At 39.8% G+C, this 17927-nt stretch overlaps 1 protein-coding gene across 3 annotated transcripts in view; it reads left to right on the top strand.

The window, feature by feature from the left end:
• The first annotated feature begins 920 nt into the window (after positions 1-920).
• Positions 921-17927, top strand: part of xpnpep1 (X-prolyl aminopeptidase (aminopeptidase P) 1, soluble) — a 30762-nt gene continuing 13755 nt past the window's right edge. The window contains exons 1-7 of one of the 3 annotated variants that reach the window (XM_061680147.1): positions 921-961; positions 3174-3298; positions 3541-3604; positions 4334-4438; positions 6215-6307; positions 7035-7178; positions 13559-13654. In XM_061680147.1, coding sequence (XP_061536131.1) covers positions 3182-3298; positions 3541-3604; positions 4334-4438; positions 6215-6307; positions 7035-7178; positions 13559-13654 — 619 coding nt within the window. In that variant the 5' untranslated portion in view covers positions 921-961; positions 3174-3181. The other 2 variants (XM_061680148.1, XM_061680146.1) reach the window with 2 other exon arrangements.

Consider the following 17927-nt stretch of genomic DNA (forward strand, 5'->3'; position numbering starts at 1 on the left):
CATGGTATGGGGTTGCTTTTCAGAAAATGGTACTGGGAAACTTCACATTATTGAAGGAACGATGAATGGGCAAATGCACCGAGACATTCTTGACAAAAATCTGAACGGAAAATGAAACGAGGGTGGACATTTCATCAGGATAATGATCCAAAACATACTGCCAAGGAAATTCTCAATTGGTTTCAAAGAAAAAAAATAAAGCCACCAGAATGGCCCAGCCAATCACCTGACTTGAATCCAATTGAAAATCTATGGAAAGAACTGAAACTCAAGGTCCATAAAAGAAGCCCACGGAACCTTCAAGATTTGAAGACTGCTTGTGTGGAGGAATGAGCCAAAATCATACCAGAGCAATGCATGCAACTAGTTTCTCCATACAGGAGGCGTCTTGAAGCTGTCATTGCAAACAAAGACTTTTGTACAAAGTAGTAAATAAATACCAGTTGGCGTGTTCAATACTTTTGCCCTGTGTCATTTCACATTATTACACACAACTTAATTTCAGAACTTATTTGTTCTACTTTTTTTGTATGTATGGATTACTTGGGTTGTTCCCAACTGGTGAAAGTTTCAGGTCAATAGCACCTTTGGAAGTATATTTAGTGAGAAAAATGCTGACGTGTTAAATACTTATTTCAGCTGCTGTGTGTTTGTGTATACAATTATTGATACACTGACCATTGCATTAGTATCAATTTGAGTATAACATACCAAAATACACAAAGTTCCGGAGGTTAAAGCTCATTGAAAGCGTGGTATGAATGAAGAGGAAAACAAAAAGGAGGCGAGGCTGCATCCCTCCGCCGCTACTGGAGGAAACTGCAGCCACGTGATTAATGACGTCACCAGCGAAATGGCTGCCTCCTGTTAGTAAACCAAACCCTCACGACTTGTTGTTTGATGCTTGTTTTTTTTTTTCTCCTTACACGCAAGAACTACGTTTACACGGCGAAATTTTCGGGTGTGTATTCATTATTTTACCTACTGCACGCGTGGTTATTTGACCGTAAAGCGGCGCAGGAGTTCGGAAGGTGGCACAAAGGGAGTCATATGGTAGATGCGGTCTGTTTTCCAGTGAGCGACTCGTTTGCTCATTCCACGTCTGTTTCTTGAACTCACACCATTGTTTGGTATGAAAACCGAGAGCCAACCTGAGACGGGTATTGCTGTAAAAAAAGAAGGGAGTTGAGAACATAACAATGACTTTCTTCTGTTTTCCTACCACACCCAAGACCTCATTCAACTGTGTGTTGCTGGCCTAAACATTTCGTATGTTCGTTGTAGCCGACAAACCATCAAAAGGATGAGACTTGACAAAAGAGATTAATTAGATTAGAGAGATTAGATGACAAATTGTAAACGCATGCAGAGCGCTTCACCAATGGTAACGCTCATCGATGAAGAATCCTGCAACGTGATTGGGTGACATTTGACTGCCTTTCCACACGCATGGGCGTTCATTATTTTGACCGAGCAGGGAACCTACTTTATTACATTGCAATCACTCTATCAAATATGCTGTTGAAACCCATTGCATTATTGATGATTGCTGTGGCAGTGGTATTTGGAAATACAGATATTCATATACGTATCACTATGAAGTTGCAATGTCTTGGGCCATTATTAGGTTTGTCGTTTTAGCAATGCTAAAATGATCATATACTCTAATCATAAGCTTATTAGAATACCAGAAAACACACAAAAAACAAGTTCTAAAAGCCGATACTGTAGTGGCAAGTATTTAGTGTCCCCATGCCCCACCATGACTTTACACTACTACAATATTTATAATATTAATATACAAGTTGTCACATATTGTGCAATAAAAATGTAACGCTGAACCATTCCCTTGATTTTCAATGAAAAAGTTAAAAACTTATAAAAGTAGTAAGTAAAGCAGCACTGTAAATTGTGACTAGTGAGTCTGCCTCACAGTCGAGAAGCTCTTCTGGGTTCTAGCTAATCTTGCCTCGAGCCTTGTGTGGCATTTGCGTGTTCTCTCTGTGATTGTGTGGGTTTTCTTCAGTTGCTAAGGCATCCTCCCCATTCTAAAAATATGCCTGTTATTTTAATTGAATACGCTAAATTGTCCGTGAGGGTAATGTGAGTGTGACTTGTGGTTTGTATGTGCCCTGCAAGTGAATGGCACCCAGTTGAGGGTGTTACCCAGCCTCTGACCTGAACTCGACTGGGATAGGCTCCAGCTACCCTGCGACACGAATGAGGACAGGTGCTATAGAAAATTTATATGTGGATGGAGTTAAGCAACAATATATATATATATATATTTTGAGTCCTCAGTCAAAAGAACTGCTCTGAAAAACCAGTTAACACAATGAGTAGTGGCCAATGTGCACATTGTTACTGTCATAGAGGTGCTTGTTCAACAACAACATTATTAGGTTATGGATAAACGGTACAGAAAATGCATGTATGGATGGATTATTATGTTATTATTGTTTGTTGGAGTTTTCCCGAGATCATACTCAGTGTTTTTAGTAATTCGGATACCTACATCAGAAAAGCTAAATATTGGACACACCTAACTACGGTGCAGTAAAGTTGTACATACCGAAACTACAAAGTCCAACCACAATCTTCATTGTGCTCACTGGTAGCTAACATTGGCCAAGAGGCGGGCTACTCACTATACTGGTCTGCAGTTAATCACATGGCAATACAGACAAACAACCATTCAAACTGAAGTACCTGGATAAAACCCTTACAAGCACAAGGATGCAAACTCCATATAGAGATGTTTCAGCAGGGAAAATAAAAATGCTTATTCTGTAAAAACTGAAGTATGAATCTTATAAAATTGTGCAGGAGATACCTAATGGGATGTACAGTGAATGTATTACTTGAAAGACTTTAAAGACTCCATGTTGCTGAGTCAGCATGTTACAGGGGTTAAAGATCGAGGTGTGACTTGTGAGCTCCATGTTCATAGACAGCCATTTAGAGTGAGTCACTCTTCATCTGAAGTCTCCATGTCCTCCCAAATGTCTGGTAATATCAGTGCTTCATGTTTTAAATGATAAAAACTAGATGATTGTGGTTGGTTATTTTTGCTTGTATTCTTTGCATCTATACTACTTTGCAAACATCCAGAGATTTGTCATTTGAATCTTTCAGCGAAATGAAGTAATTTTCTGCCATTATTGTCCATTCAGACAGAAACATGTCTCCAAAGATCACAGGAGAGCTGGTCAGGCATCTCCGCCAGGTAATGAAGAATTGTAAATACGTCACTGAGCCTCTTCAAGCTTATATTATCCCCTCTGGTGATGCCCACCAGGTAAATAATTTTTTGCATCTTTCCAGGTGTGTCATCTTTTCTAGAAATTCATATATACACTCACAATAGCGCTGCTTGTGTGATTCTGAAGCTTTTTTCTGCTTGTCTGATGTTTTAAAATGAATTCTCGTCATGATGTAAGTAGGACAAATTGGTAAATGTGGTATATGGGCTGAAAACCACTTGGCTGTGATTGTTAATGATCTGATATTTTATGTTTTTATTGTCTCTGTGTCATTAAGAGTGAATACATTGCACCATGTGACTGCAGACGCGAGTTCATCTGTGGTTTCAACGGTTCAGCAGGTATCTGTTTTGATGTGGGTTTTGTTTTTTGTTGTTTGGAATGTACATTCTTTTTGTGGAAGGCTACAGAGACTTCCTGCCTTGAAATATTCACGCACAACACTAATTGACTTAAGTAATTTAGGTTAAACCCAGCTTTAGTTTGGCTTTAGAATAAATGTCACTCATGGGTAGTCAATTTTAATTAATCCTTGAGGAAATTCTTCCTTAATTCTTATTTGTAAGACTTTATGGACATTGAAATTTAGGTTTCAACTGAATCTTGTAGAGCAGTGATTCAAACGGCATCTTGTACTGTCACTTTTTTATATCCAGTACAGTGCATTTAAGTGCAGTTTACTTGTATGTAACTTAAGTGCACTACATTTGCATTTAATCTTTTAGAACTGTTAGTTTTCAAACTTTTATTTTTACTTGGGTTAAATTTTTGTTTAATTTATATGTGCAATACAATTGAATTTAATCATTATTTAAATACTTTTTTGTTAGAGTGGCTCACAATAATAATAACATATACATTTGAATATTAAAACTGCTCCCTCAATTTTGATGAACACATAGGCTGACTGTGCTACTGTATTTTAATGTTGGTCATATTGGTGGGACTTGGAGAGCTGAGTATTTTTGAGGTGGTACTTGGTGTAAAAACTTTGAGAACCACTGTGGTTGAGACAGTAATGAGCCTGTGTTATTAGATTTTGAATCATGAGTGGGTGTTGTGTTGTGTAGGTACAGCCATCGTCACAGAGCAGTACGCCGCCATGTGGACTGATGGGCGTTATTTCCTTCAGGCCACCCAGCAGATGGACAACAACTGGACCCTTATGAAGATGGGTAATTTACAACCTCAACTACATACAGCCACGGAAAAAAATATTAGACCACCCTTGTTATTTTAGGTTTTTGTTCATTTTTAATGCCTGGTACAACGAAAGGTACATTTGTTTGCACAAATACAATTATGACAACAAAAATAGCTCATAATAGTTAAATTTAAGAGGTGATATTTAGCCATTTTCCATGGTTTTCTTGATAGTGCGTAAAAAAATCACTGGGAATACAATTAAACTTAAGTATGTGAAATAGGTCATAAAGTATGATGGAATCAGCTGTATTTTGTCATTTTCATTGTATTCTTCAGGTAATATACATTTAGTGGTACCAGACATTAAAATGAATAAGAAATTGAAGAAAAAAAGTGGTCTAATATATTTTTCTGTGACTGCAGTTGAAGATCATGTTGAGTGACTCCATTTATTAATACCCTATATTAGGGATGTAGCGATTAGTTTTAACAACGATTCATGTCATGATTCGTGGTTGCCGATACCATTCAAGGACGATATTGGTACATTTAAAAGTCCCATATTTTGGCCATTTAGAGCACCATAGAGTGACTCTCTAACATGGACTTAGTATAAAAGTGTGAATTTAATTAAAAAAAAAAAAACACCATTGTTTTGTCATACTGGTGTCCAGAAAAGGCCCATCTGGCAGCTACTTCCGTTTGACCCAGTTTTGTATCCGTTTTGTCTCAGACCGCCCCCTTTCCTCTGATCGGTTGCCTCCATGTAGAAGACTTAACCTTCACTACTTGTGAGCGCGCACGTGTTTGTTATGTTGACAGCGCTGGCTCGCGGGCACCATAGAGCCAATATAACATCCCAAATACAAGAAAAAGTTGGTTCGGTAAAATATGGGACCTTTTAAACGATACGATCCGAAACGATTCAGTGACTTGAAATCTATTCAATAACTGTTTAGCCAAAATTCAACCATTGTGACTGTAAAACCAACATTTCAGCAGTAGGTTTACCTGCTACTTGTTTTTGCTTTTCAACATAAAAATGATACAATATTAATATAAAAAATAAAATAAAAAATTGCAACCAGCATCTCTTCAGGTTGAATTAACAGTATGTTTACCTGCTACTTCTGCTGTTTGCAATTGTTGCTGTGTTGGCAAGGCCTGAAGCTTCTGCAGAGCGGATGTTATCTTACAATGCAGCTAAACGGGAACGCTGTAAAATGTGCCTGGACGGTTGGCTTTGTGTGAAATCCCATGGCGCCTTAATGTGTTTGGAGAGGTTTGTGGTGTTGCCATGGTATTTTACTTGACATTTACATACCCTACAAAAAGCAAGCAACATATCTAGAGCATCTCTGTCTTTGTAAAAGCCAAACTGTTTCCACACAATGGACAAAAATGGTGTCTTGATAATTTCTCACGCACCATCTTATCCTCTGCCATCCGCCATGTTATTTTGTTGTCTGTTGGTGCGTAGCGATGATGTCATAGACAGGCAGAGTGAATCGAGTTACGTTTGTCTTTTTTTAAGTGCTGAAAAACATCCATATTAAGTCTGCCGTGCTTAAATCCAATGTGTTATTTCCTAGTATTGATACAATCAATTGATTACCTTTAAAAAATGATGTGTCATCTGGAAAGCCAAATTGCTGAGCACAGATCGATTGTAATTGTATCACAGAAATAGAAATCGATATATCCCTCTCAGCAACAATTGCAAGCACTGCAACATCATGCAGTTCAGAAGCTAAAAATCTGGTACATTTCATGCCCAAATAATCTACTTTTTTATTGTCATACAGGACTGAAAGAGACACCCTCGCAGGAGGACTGGCTGATTAGTGTCCTGCCAGAGAACTCCAAAGTGGGCGTTGACCCTTGGATCATTGCTGCAGGTATTTTGTGGTTTCATTTTACATTGGCCGACTGGTTAGCACATCTGCCTCACAGTTCTGAGGACCCGGGTTCAAATCCGGCCTCGCCTGTGTGGAGTGTGCATGTTCTCCTCGTGCCTGCGTGGGTTTTCTCTGGGTACTCCGGTTTCTTCCCACATTCTAAAAACATGCGTGGTAGTTTAATTGAAGACAAAATTGCCCGTAGGTGTGAATGTGACTGGTTGTTTGTCTATGTGTGCCCTGCGATTGGCTGACAACCAGTTCAGGTTGTACCCCGCCTCTCGCCAAAAGATAGCTGGGATAGGCTGGAGCACGCCCGCAACCCTAGTGAGGATAAGCGAGACGGAAAATGGGTCTATGGATGCAAAATGCTCTACAGGTGATGCTACATAGCAGCGTGAATGCTTCTCATCATATAGAAGCAACAAAAGTTGAAAATGTTCAAGCTTTCACATGGTGCTCTGGGTAGGGACAGTTAATGGCCACATACACATAATAATGGCACACAAAGAAGCCCCCTGAGGTTGCTTTGCTCATGTACTCCAGAAGTAAAGCTCTCAAGCAAATTCTCCCAATTTTTATATAGCAATACAAAAAAAATGGATGCATTTGGTCATGCTAATGAATGAGGATCTGTGTCATTTTGACTGGAACTGTATTATTATCTTTCACTTGACCTGTATGTGTTAAATGTGTTATATTTTTTCCTGCCTGTGTTCCATGTCAGATCAGTGGAAAGCCATGTCTAAGGCATTGAACAGTGCGGGCCACTCTCTCATAGGAGTGCAGGAAAACCTCATCGATGTGGTGTGGAGCGACCGTCCACAAAGACCCAGCACGCAGCTTCGTACTTTGGGATTGGACTACACTGGTCTGTACAACACGTTTAGATGAATAGTGTTAACCCCACTACTTGGAGGAATAGGGAACAAACCCTGCCATGAATAGCGAAAATCTGCGAGTAAAATGGCAACATGTTGTGTTTACAGGACTTGCCCAAAGTAACTATCACAGCTGTATGTTGACTTAAGCCTTAACATCATAGCGCTCCCTTCCAAAAGCAACACAAACAACACCATAAACATTGCCGTGTTCCAACGTGCATATTGCCATCCAAATTCAACAGCGGTTTAAGCTACAACAGACCTTGCCTCAATGCTGAATTCACTCATGATTATGTGTGTTGCTCCGTCCCAGAATCTGCACCGCAGTGCTTGAAAACATTAAATTAATAAGAGAAATACACTCATTAAGGAAAAAGATCCATGAACCCAAAATTAACTCTACGTGTTGATTACAAAGATTCTCCGGATCTGATGGAGACATTCGATTTTAAACAAGGTAAGATGGGAAAAGCTACTGATAACGTTTTTTTTTTTTAAAGTGAACTCCGATTGAAATAACAAATACATTTAATTTTACAACTACTGACCTCTACTACTGAAATGCAGTGGTATACATTTATAAATTATTCCTTTAAGTTAAAAAAAATATTTTGTTTCGACCATAATTTGATACGTCGCCGCCATGTTTTAGTGTGTGCAAAGCATTCTGGGAATGATGATGTAGAATGGGTGTTGTAAAATTGTTACTTTCTGCTCTCTGCGGAGCTAAGCTAGCCACTTGCGAACAACCTTTATCGTCAGCGGAAAGAGTTAAAAATTCCATACTGCGGCGCTTTGGGATGCAATTTCCAATCAGGACGGAATGCAAAAAAGGAGGTAAGCATTCATAGCTTTCCCAAACAGATACTCTCTTTCTCAGTCGGCATTGGCAAGCAGTAGCTATAAATACACCACTTAATATGACCAACTCGAGTTTCTTCACACCCGTCATCTTCATCCTCATTTCTTGTTTCTTCCTCTCCTCATTTCCCTGAGCACGCTCTGGCTCGAACTGAAATGACTGGACAACGTTCATCGCTGCCAGGGGCTGCTACTGTGGCTAATGCTAAACAGTCCTGGCGTCGGGCACATACGCATTTGACGTCACTACCCAGAATGCACTGCGACGAAAAAACAATTAAAATTACGTTTTGTAAAAATATATAAATCTGGAAATGATTATCGAAAGTTGTATCTTATTGTTGTTCCTCAAGTCGAAAGAGATCGTATATGGGTCATTCTACTGAGGTGGTACAAAATTTGTGAGATGTAAAAAAAAAATGTAAGAACTCGAATCATTTTGTTGAAAATGTTAGTAAAATTTCTTTGAAGTATACCAGTTACATTTAGGGGTTCATGGGATAAAAACATACATAGTTTATTTAATATGACCACTATTTGACCAGTGGTCACATGAAACACTGACTTTAGATAGGAACATGGAAAGCTGTCTATTGTATGATTTTTCACACAAATACTAGGGTTAGAGTAGGTTCGCAAACCAATTTATGTCCAACTTGTTAATGCACCGCAAAGTATCGAGTAACAAATTTACTTAGGGCAAATATAGATGTGTGTAACATTGACTAAAAATACAACATGGAAAATGAAGGATCTGAATACTAACAGGTATAAGTGAATGAATTCAGTGGATATCAGAACTTACAACCCCAATTCCAATGAAGTTGGGAAGTTGTGTTAAACAAATAAAAACATAATACAATGATTTGCAAATCATGTTCAACCTATATTTAATTGAATACACTACAAAGACAAGATATTTAATGTTAAAACTGATAAACGTCATTATTTTTAGCTAATAATCATTAACTTAGAATTTTATGCCTGCAACACGTTCCAAAAAAGATGGGACGGGGTCATGTTTAACACTGTGTTACTTCACCTTTTCTTTTAACAACATTCAATAAACGTTTGGAAACTGAGGACACTAATTGTTGAAGGTTTGTAGGTGGAATTGTTTCCCATTCTTGCTTGATGTACAGCTTCAGCTGTTCAACAGTCCGGGTTCTCCGTCGTCGTATTTTATGCTTCATAATGCGGCATACATTTTCAATGGGAGACAGGTCTGGACTGCAGGCAGGCCAGTCTAGTACCCGCACTCTTCTACTACGAAGCCACGCTGTTATAACACGTGCAGAATGTGGTTTGGCATTGTCTTGCTGAAATAAGCAGGGGCGTCCATGAAAAAGACGTTGCTTGGATGGCAGCATATGTTTCTCCAAAACCTGTATGTACCTTTCAGCATTAATGGTGCCTTCATAGATGTGTAGGTTACCCATGGCATTGGCACTAACACAGCCCCATACTATCACAGACGTTGGCTTTTGAACTTTGCATCCATAACAGTCAGGATGGTTCTTTTCCTCTTTGGCCCGGAGGACACAACGTCCACAATTTCCAAAAACAATTTGAAATGTGGACTCGTCGGACCACAGAACACTTTTCCACTTTGCATCAGTCCATCTTAGATGAGCTCGGGCCCAGAGAAGCCGGCGCCGTTTTTGGGTGTTGTTGATAAATGGCTTTTGCTTTGCATAGTGGAGTTTCAAGTTGCACTTACCGATGTACCGGCAAACTGTATTTACTGACATTGGTTTTCTGAAGTGTTCCTGAGCCCATGTGGTGATATCCTTTACACATTGATTTCGGTTTTTCATGCAGTGCCGCCTGAGGGATCGAAGGTCACGGGCATTCAATGTTGGTTTTCGGCCTTGCCGTTTACATGCAGTGATTTCTCCAGATTCTCTGAAACTTTCGATGATATTATGGACCGTAGATGATGAAATCCCTAAATTCCTTGCAATTGTACGTTGAGGAACATTGTCCTTAAACTGTTTGACTATTTTCTCACACACTTCTTCACAAAGAGGTGAACCTCGCCCCATCTTTGCTTGTGAATGACTGACCAATTCAGGGAAGCTTCTTTTATACTCAATCATGGCACCCACCTGCTCCCCATTAGCCTGTTCACCTGTGGGATGTTCCAAACAGGTGTTTGATGACCATTCCTCAACTGTCTTAGTCTTTTTTGCCACCTGTCCCAGTTTTTTTGGAACGTGTTGCAGCCATAAAATTCTAAGTTAATGATTATTTGCTAAAAACAATAAAGTTTGAACATTTAATATCTTGTCTTTGTAGTGTATTCAATTAAATATAGGTTGAACATGATTTGCAAATCATTGTATTCTGTTTTTATTTATGTTTAACACAACGTCTCAACTTCATTGGAATTGGGTTTGTAATAGGACTAGTAAATTTTTCAACACCAGTTTCCTTACTTGGTATGATACCCTTCACAGTTAGACCATCAACTTGAAGGTTGAACGTTGACCATCACTTGCAATTTTTAACTTCCAATTCAATCATTTGACCAACTATGTTTATCTAATTGTTTGTACATGATAAACAATGTAAAGTTAGCTCTTAGGGAACATTAATTTTGTTTATATTTTTATTTTTATTCAGGTTAAAGTATTGCCATTTTTTAATGCTAAAACCCTAGATGTAACTTTTCAGTGTTATGCAATGAATGTTTTTCTATTTGTGTAGCTGTAGCAATAGATTAGAAACATACTTCTTGTTCTTCAGCTGAAGGTGTACCCTTCTGTTGTAAGTGTTGTGAGCTTTGTAAAGGTCGACAACTTGTACTTTCCAGTTACACACACCATGGCATTCCAGAGTTTCAACATGTATTCCAAATACCAATCCTTGACTGAGCAATACTATGATTTCAAAACATTAACACAGTTTTGAACACAATGTCGCTACAGAAGTCAGTGTTAGTAAACGATAATACAGCCATTTAGACCTGTGCGTAATTTGGACACCAGCGGTCTTTGCCAGTGGCCATGTCATGTTACAAGCACCAGTAACAATCCACAGTGCACCACACAACATCGGCATTTATATCAACAAAGTGAATCATATGTTTCGATCAAAGATAGTTAAAAACGTTCGACAGGAGGTCTTTATAATTGGAAACGAATCCAAATTTAATAATAAGGATTAAAGTACGCCCGTAATCATGACAACATCCTCAACACAGCTGTGACTCGTCAAAATTACCAGCAAGTCAGCAATGCAGTCAGGAGACACAGAAAACAGCCTGTGCACTAGCGATAGAAAACGGTCAAAATTCACCAGTCATTTCTCCTTCAACGAATTAAACAAGAAACCATTTAATTCTATACAAACTCTGTTTTCATCATTGCTAGTAACTTGACCGTTTGAGATCGAAGCTTGTAACATTTTGACATAATTTTCTTGAAAACACTTACCATGTTCTACCGGCCCCTCCATGTTCCCATCAAGCTCAAATGGTGCCGTATGCGGGTCGTATGTAAGCCGAAAATGGTTCTGGGTGTTTGATGTCGCAAAATAGTCGACTTTTTTTGTTATTTTGTCCAAGTCGCTCGAACAAAAATATGACCGACACTTTACAATGTAAGTAAATATTGTCTCCTACTCCTTCTGAACAATTGATTTATCCTTCTATGATTATTTTTGGAGATTATTGCATCAATTCCAAATAGCCGTCGTAAAATGGTCGTTGTTTGTTTACAGTTATGAAATTGAGTGGCCGCTTGCTCGTAACGCGTTTTGACCAACAAAGTTACGAGCATGATGCGTATTTATTTATTTAAGCGCCTCTAAGAAATCTCACCGTGGAATTTCATTAACTTCTGTTGAGTGGTAGGCGCACCCTTTTAGCAGATATTGGCGAAGTGGTTGCATGATTTTGCCGATATTTTTCACACTGTGCCTATTTCCGTTGATGACTGCTAAAATGTCACACTTCGGCGCTGGTCAAAATTCACAAAAATCCGTTTGACATGGTTTATAGCAAAACAATTGGAGGTGGAAAATCTACATGTTGATACCTGATTACTGACGGTACTGTTGTGTGTTAATATTTGATGCCTTTTAATGTATTTTGCTGTTAATAATTGCTCGTAACATTTCACCACATCCGTGGAATGACCCATATACCAAACATGTCATTGCAATCGGAGTTCACTTTAAAGTTCATGAATAATTCAGACGAACATTTCTTTCTCGACTGTGGTTTTTATTTAAAAAAGAAAAAAAAAACACTCACATTGTGATGTGCTTGTCTTATTAACAGGTACAGTACTTTGGTATGTAAATGCTAAAGTAGAAATGATCACACTTCTGCCATATTATTTGTTGAATATTGTTGCCTGAGTGCAATGAATTATCTAAGGAGCAATACTCAACATTTGCATGAGTGCATTCCACAATGAAAATGATGTCGTGACATTTTGTGCAATGAGCCCATAGTTTTATATCTGACAGGGCCTGAGCACAAAAGAAGCAATTTCCAGAAAATATCAAGTTTAGGTTCCCAAAGAAAATCAGTGAAGAGGTGAATTTGCGAGTAGAGAGTCGTGAAAACAGTGGTAACCCTGTACACCCTGTCAGACCTTTTACTTTTTCCTTGCCAATCCCGTTTTTTGTGTGTTTTTAACTGATTAGATTAGCTCAACCATGTGATTAAATGATTGATAGTACCTTCTCAATTAAGTATGTCATGGCAAGACAAGGTCACATTGCTACGACAATTCGGGAGTAATTCATGTCCCCCGAAATATTTTTAACTGCCTATCGATGGCACAAGTAGTGCTTTAATTTTTTTATTCAACAGGGCGATGGCCTGTCTAAATGAAGCTCCTCCTGTCACTTCAACATAGTTTCTTGGACCAAGATGACACAAGATGGAGGCAAAGCAATACTTTTATAGTATATTAGACAGGGCTTTGGCCTCAGCAAAAAATATGAATCAAATTCAGGCTGAGACCTTCCTGAGGGGAATTTGCATGTTGTCCCCATGCCTGAGTGGGTTTTGTGCGGGTATTCCTGTTTCCTCCCATATCAAAAAACATGCTTGGTAGGTTCATTGAAGACTCTAAATTGTCCGGAGGTGTTAATATGAGTGCGAATGGTTGTTTATGTATATTCCCTGTGATTGTCTGGCGACCAGTTCAGGGTGTACCCTGACTCTCACCCAAACTCATCTGCGATGGGCTCCAGGACACCCGTGACCCTAGTGAGGAGAAGTGGTTCAGAGAGTGGATGGACTGAGGTTCCAAAAGAAAATCTGTGAATGGGTGAATTTGCGAGTATCGAATCGCGACTATGCGGTGGAGCATAGCCTTGTCTGACCTTTTACTCTTACCTTGCCAAACATGGGTTTTTTGTTTGTTTGTTTTGTTTGTTTTTTGTTTTTGTGCTCTTTCTTTGAACTTGATATTCAGGACTTGCATTAAATGATTAGATCAGATGAAGACCATGTGAATACATGATTAACAGTATCTTCTATTTTAAGGTATGCTATGGCAAAACAAGATCACAGCGCTACGTGCAAAGATGACAGAACGAAACATTTCCTGGTTCGTTGCCACAGCACTGGATGAGATAGCCTGTAAGTATTTCAGTCATGTGAATGACTTTATTTCCCAGTATGTATTGCCAGTGTATTCAAGATTAGATAGCATTGCAATCGTGTGTAGGCGTATAGATTTGATGGAAGAGCAGGCTTTATTTGCAGTGTTGTATGAATTAGAGCTGCCATAAAAGTCCAGACCTCTGACAAGGTCAACATGTTAACCAAAGTGAAAAGATGTGTAATGCCACTACATGTACTTATTTATGGGTCATTTATTATAATTTGATAAATACTTGTAAATACATGCCCACCGAATTTCATTTAGAAAATAAATAAAAAATGTTTTATATATATATTTGAATTATTGGCAGTTATCATCATTCAGATGGTAATCATTGTTTCAAAGGAAAGAAAACACTTAAAATACTATTTTTCACACTTTTAATGCCAAAATGTCTTTACCATTGTGTCCTAAATGATATTTCATTGTTTGCAACATGTTTTCTGAAGATGCTAATTCCATTTGAGGATATACATAGTCTTCTCCGATTGCTTAAAATATGCCTTTTCCATAAAAACTAACCCAAATAAATCTTAGGCTATATTCACACTGCAGGGCATGATGCCCAATTCAGATTTTTTTAGTTGAATCTGATCTTTTTATGCAGACGTTAGAACACATTACAAAAACAAATGTGATGTCTATTGTGGACGGATCACGACATCACACGCATGTGCACAAAACCGGACGTCATTGCGAGGCGACATATTTATGGAAGTAAATGCGGCTCCTTGCAGAGGTCTCGTCATGAGCCATTTGTGGCGATTTCAAGAATTTTGTGCAACCGGAGCCAACATTTTCTTATATCTATCAGTGCTAAAGCATCATGTTTTCACCCCTGCCAAACAATCGCCTTTTTTATGACGTATGGGTTGGATGCGCGCCCTGTGAGCGTCCATACTGCACTCGCGTTGGATACATATCTGATTTATATCCATCCATTTTCTTTACCGCTTATCATCACTGGGGTCGCAGGCTGCTGGAGCCTATCCCAGCTATCTTCGCCACATATGAAAAAGTCAGGTCAGATATAAAAAAAAAACGGAGCTGTACTGTTCACATTGACATGAAAAAATCAGATACATGTCACACTGGGCAAAAAAAATCGGAATTGACCTTCAGTGTGAACCTATGGCTACGTTCACACTACAGGCCATGATGCCCAATTCGGATGTTTTTGTTAATCTTTTTATGGAGTCGTTCATATTACAAAAACAAATATGGCTTCTACTGAGTACGGAACGGGTCTGTAACGTCATTTTGAAGCTTGAACGTTGACATGTTCCATCACTTGCCACTCGTCATTTCTGTAACATTTTCTAATATTTGTCAGTTCTAAAGCATCTTCTTTTCTCCACTGACTGTTTTCTGCTTGTTTTTCTGCCGTTTGCTTTTGTTGCATCTGCTTTGTCCAACAGTTTGACGTTTGTTGCCTTCTGATGACGTCCACGCTGCACTTGCATTGGATGCATAGCCGATTTATATCTGCATATGAAAGAGCCCTGGATTGAGTATTAAAAAATCGTAATTGTACTGTTCCCATTGACATCACAGAATCTGATACATGTCACATTGGACAAAAAAAATCTGAATTGACCTACAGTGTGAACATAGCCTGTGTGTCTTCAGAGTTCCTTTTTTTTTTTTTTAAGCCTTTGCCACTGAAGCTGTCTTTACCATTAGTGCCACTGGAGAGAGTATGTTGTTGCAATTCACCAGCGGGATCTTTGAGCTGAAGTGCCAGGATGTGGCAGCCAGGACGCCTCTCGAAGTGGGGATAGAGCCCTTTACCAGTTGACGAAAGAAAGCAACATCGCAAAGAGAAATTATGCAGAAAAGAAGTTTACCGCTAACAACTCTAAGTCAGTCCGGCGTGGATTTCACTTGCTAACCAACTACAAGGAACCATCCCCCCAAGCAGAGAACAATTAAAGGACTAGCTGACAAGTTGAACACCTTCTACTGCAGATTTGAAAAGGACACTGGACATCCACGAACAGGATGTGAGACGTATCTTCAAACAACAAAAGATGAATAAAGTGGCAGGCCCAGACCTTGTGTCCCCATCCTGCCTCAAAATCTGCACGGACCAGCTCGTTCCAGTCTTCACAGAGATCTTCAATAATTCTCTAAGAACTGTGTGAAGTACAGTTCTATCAATCGCTCCAACATCATCCCAGTCCCCAAGAAAGCTGCAATCTCGGGTCTGAATGACTACAGGCCTGTCGCCCTGTCATCTCTGGTCATGTAATCCTTAGACCGCATCCTGCTGGACCACCTTAAGGGCGTCACAGATCCCCTGCTGGACCCCCCGCAGTTTGCCTACAGAGCAAACAGGTCTGTAGATGAAACACTCAACATGGGACTACACTTTATCCTTGAACATCTCGGTGGCACAGCGACCTACGCGAGGATCCTGTTCATGGACTGCATTCAACACACCATCATCCCGGTACTCCACTCCTCCAAGCTTCTCCAGCTCAGTGTATCGCCTGCCGTCTGCCAGTGGATTTACAGCTTCCTGATGGGCAAGGCACAGCAGGTGAGACTGGGGGACACCACCTCATCCACACTCACCATCAGCACCGGGACGCCCCAACGATGTGTCCCCTCTCCGCTGCTCCTCTCTCTACACAAACGACTGCACCTCAATGCACCCAGCTGTCAAACTCCTGAAGTTTACAGACAACACCACGGTCATCGGCCTCATCAAAGATGGTGATGAGTCTGCATATCGACAGGAAGTGGAGCGGCTGGAGCTGTGGTGCGGGCAACAGATCCCCGAGCTGAACACGCTTAAGGCTGTAGAGATGATCGTGGACTTCAGGAGGCATCCTTCGCCACAGCTGCACCCCACGCTGTTCAACTGCCCTGTGTCAACCGTCGAGACCTTCAAGTTCCTGGGAATTACAGTCTCTCAGGACCTGAAGTGGGAGATCAACATCAACTCCACCCTCAAAAAGGCCTAGCAGAGGATGTACTTCCTGTGGCTTCCTCAGAAGCCACAGGAGCTGTTGAGGAAGTTCTACACAGCAGTCATCGAATCAGCCTGTCAGTCTGGTTTGGTGCTGCCACAAAAAAAAGGACAAACTCCGACTGCAACGGACAATCAAAACTGCTGAAAAAATTATCAGTACACCCCCAACCTACCCTTGAGGACTTGCACGCTTCTGAAACTAAGACAAGAGCATGCAAAATCCTCTTGGACCCTCCACATCCTGGTCACCAGCTCTTCCGGCTCCTTCCTTCAGGTAGGCGCTATCGAACAATGCAAACTAAAACTAACAAACATTCGAACAGCTTTCTTCCCTCTTGCCATTAACTTCTTAAACAGTTAACTTACAATTCCATGCTACCAATTTTTTCTTGAGATTATTGTCATATCTCTCTCGGGACACTTCCACATTATTCTGCACGATTTGCATGTCTGTTGTTGACCAATATTGACCACTCATGTCCTTGAGAAGTATTTGCACCATTTGCACAATTGTCACTGTTCCAGATTATCGGACTACCCGTCACTTTAAACAGCTTAAATTTCTTGAACTCTGTACCATTTGCACAATTGTCACTATACCAGTTTATCGCTCTATTAGTCATTCTATTCGTCCAACTGCTCTAAATTGCTAGAGGACTCTAAATCATTTCCACAATTGTCAAAAAAAAAAAAAAGTATCAACATTACCGGTAACCTTTCATTGCTCAATGAGTTTCCGTACTGTGTTTTGTTTTTCAGTCATTCATTCATTCATCTTCCGTTCCGTTTATCATCACTAGGGTTGCGGGTGTGATGGAGCCTATCCCAGCTATTGTTTTATGTTTTTATGTCACAAAAGTATTTTTTGTCAAATGGCTGCCTGCTGTTGTACTAGAGTGGGTACAACTACCGGAGACAAATTCCTTGTGTGTTTTTGACATACTTGGCAAATAATGATTCTGATTTCGCGTTCACACAATAGCACACAGCAAAATAGATGGTGTCAGTTCTGAGATAGTGTATGGATGAATTTGTGAAAGTGTCAGAGCACCCACCCTCTGACACTTTCACAAATTCATTCATTTATTTAATCAGTGTAGCGTATTTTCACGACCATAAGCCGCACCGTATTAAAAGGCGCAGTCTCAGTTACGACGTCTATTTCTGTATTTAACACATACATAAGGCGCACCGTATTATTGGGCGCAGGCATGGTAAAACATACGCTAGCTTGAAAACATACAGTAAGCATGCATGCACGCTAAATCAAT

This window comes from Phycodurus eques, chromosome 6 (genome assembly GCF_024500275.1).
Source record: "Phycodurus eques isolate BA_2022a chromosome 6, UOR_Pequ_1.1, whole genome shotgun sequence".
Taxonomy (NCBI): domain Eukaryota; kingdom Metazoa; phylum Chordata; class Actinopteri; order Syngnathiformes; family Syngnathidae; genus Phycodurus; species Phycodurus eques.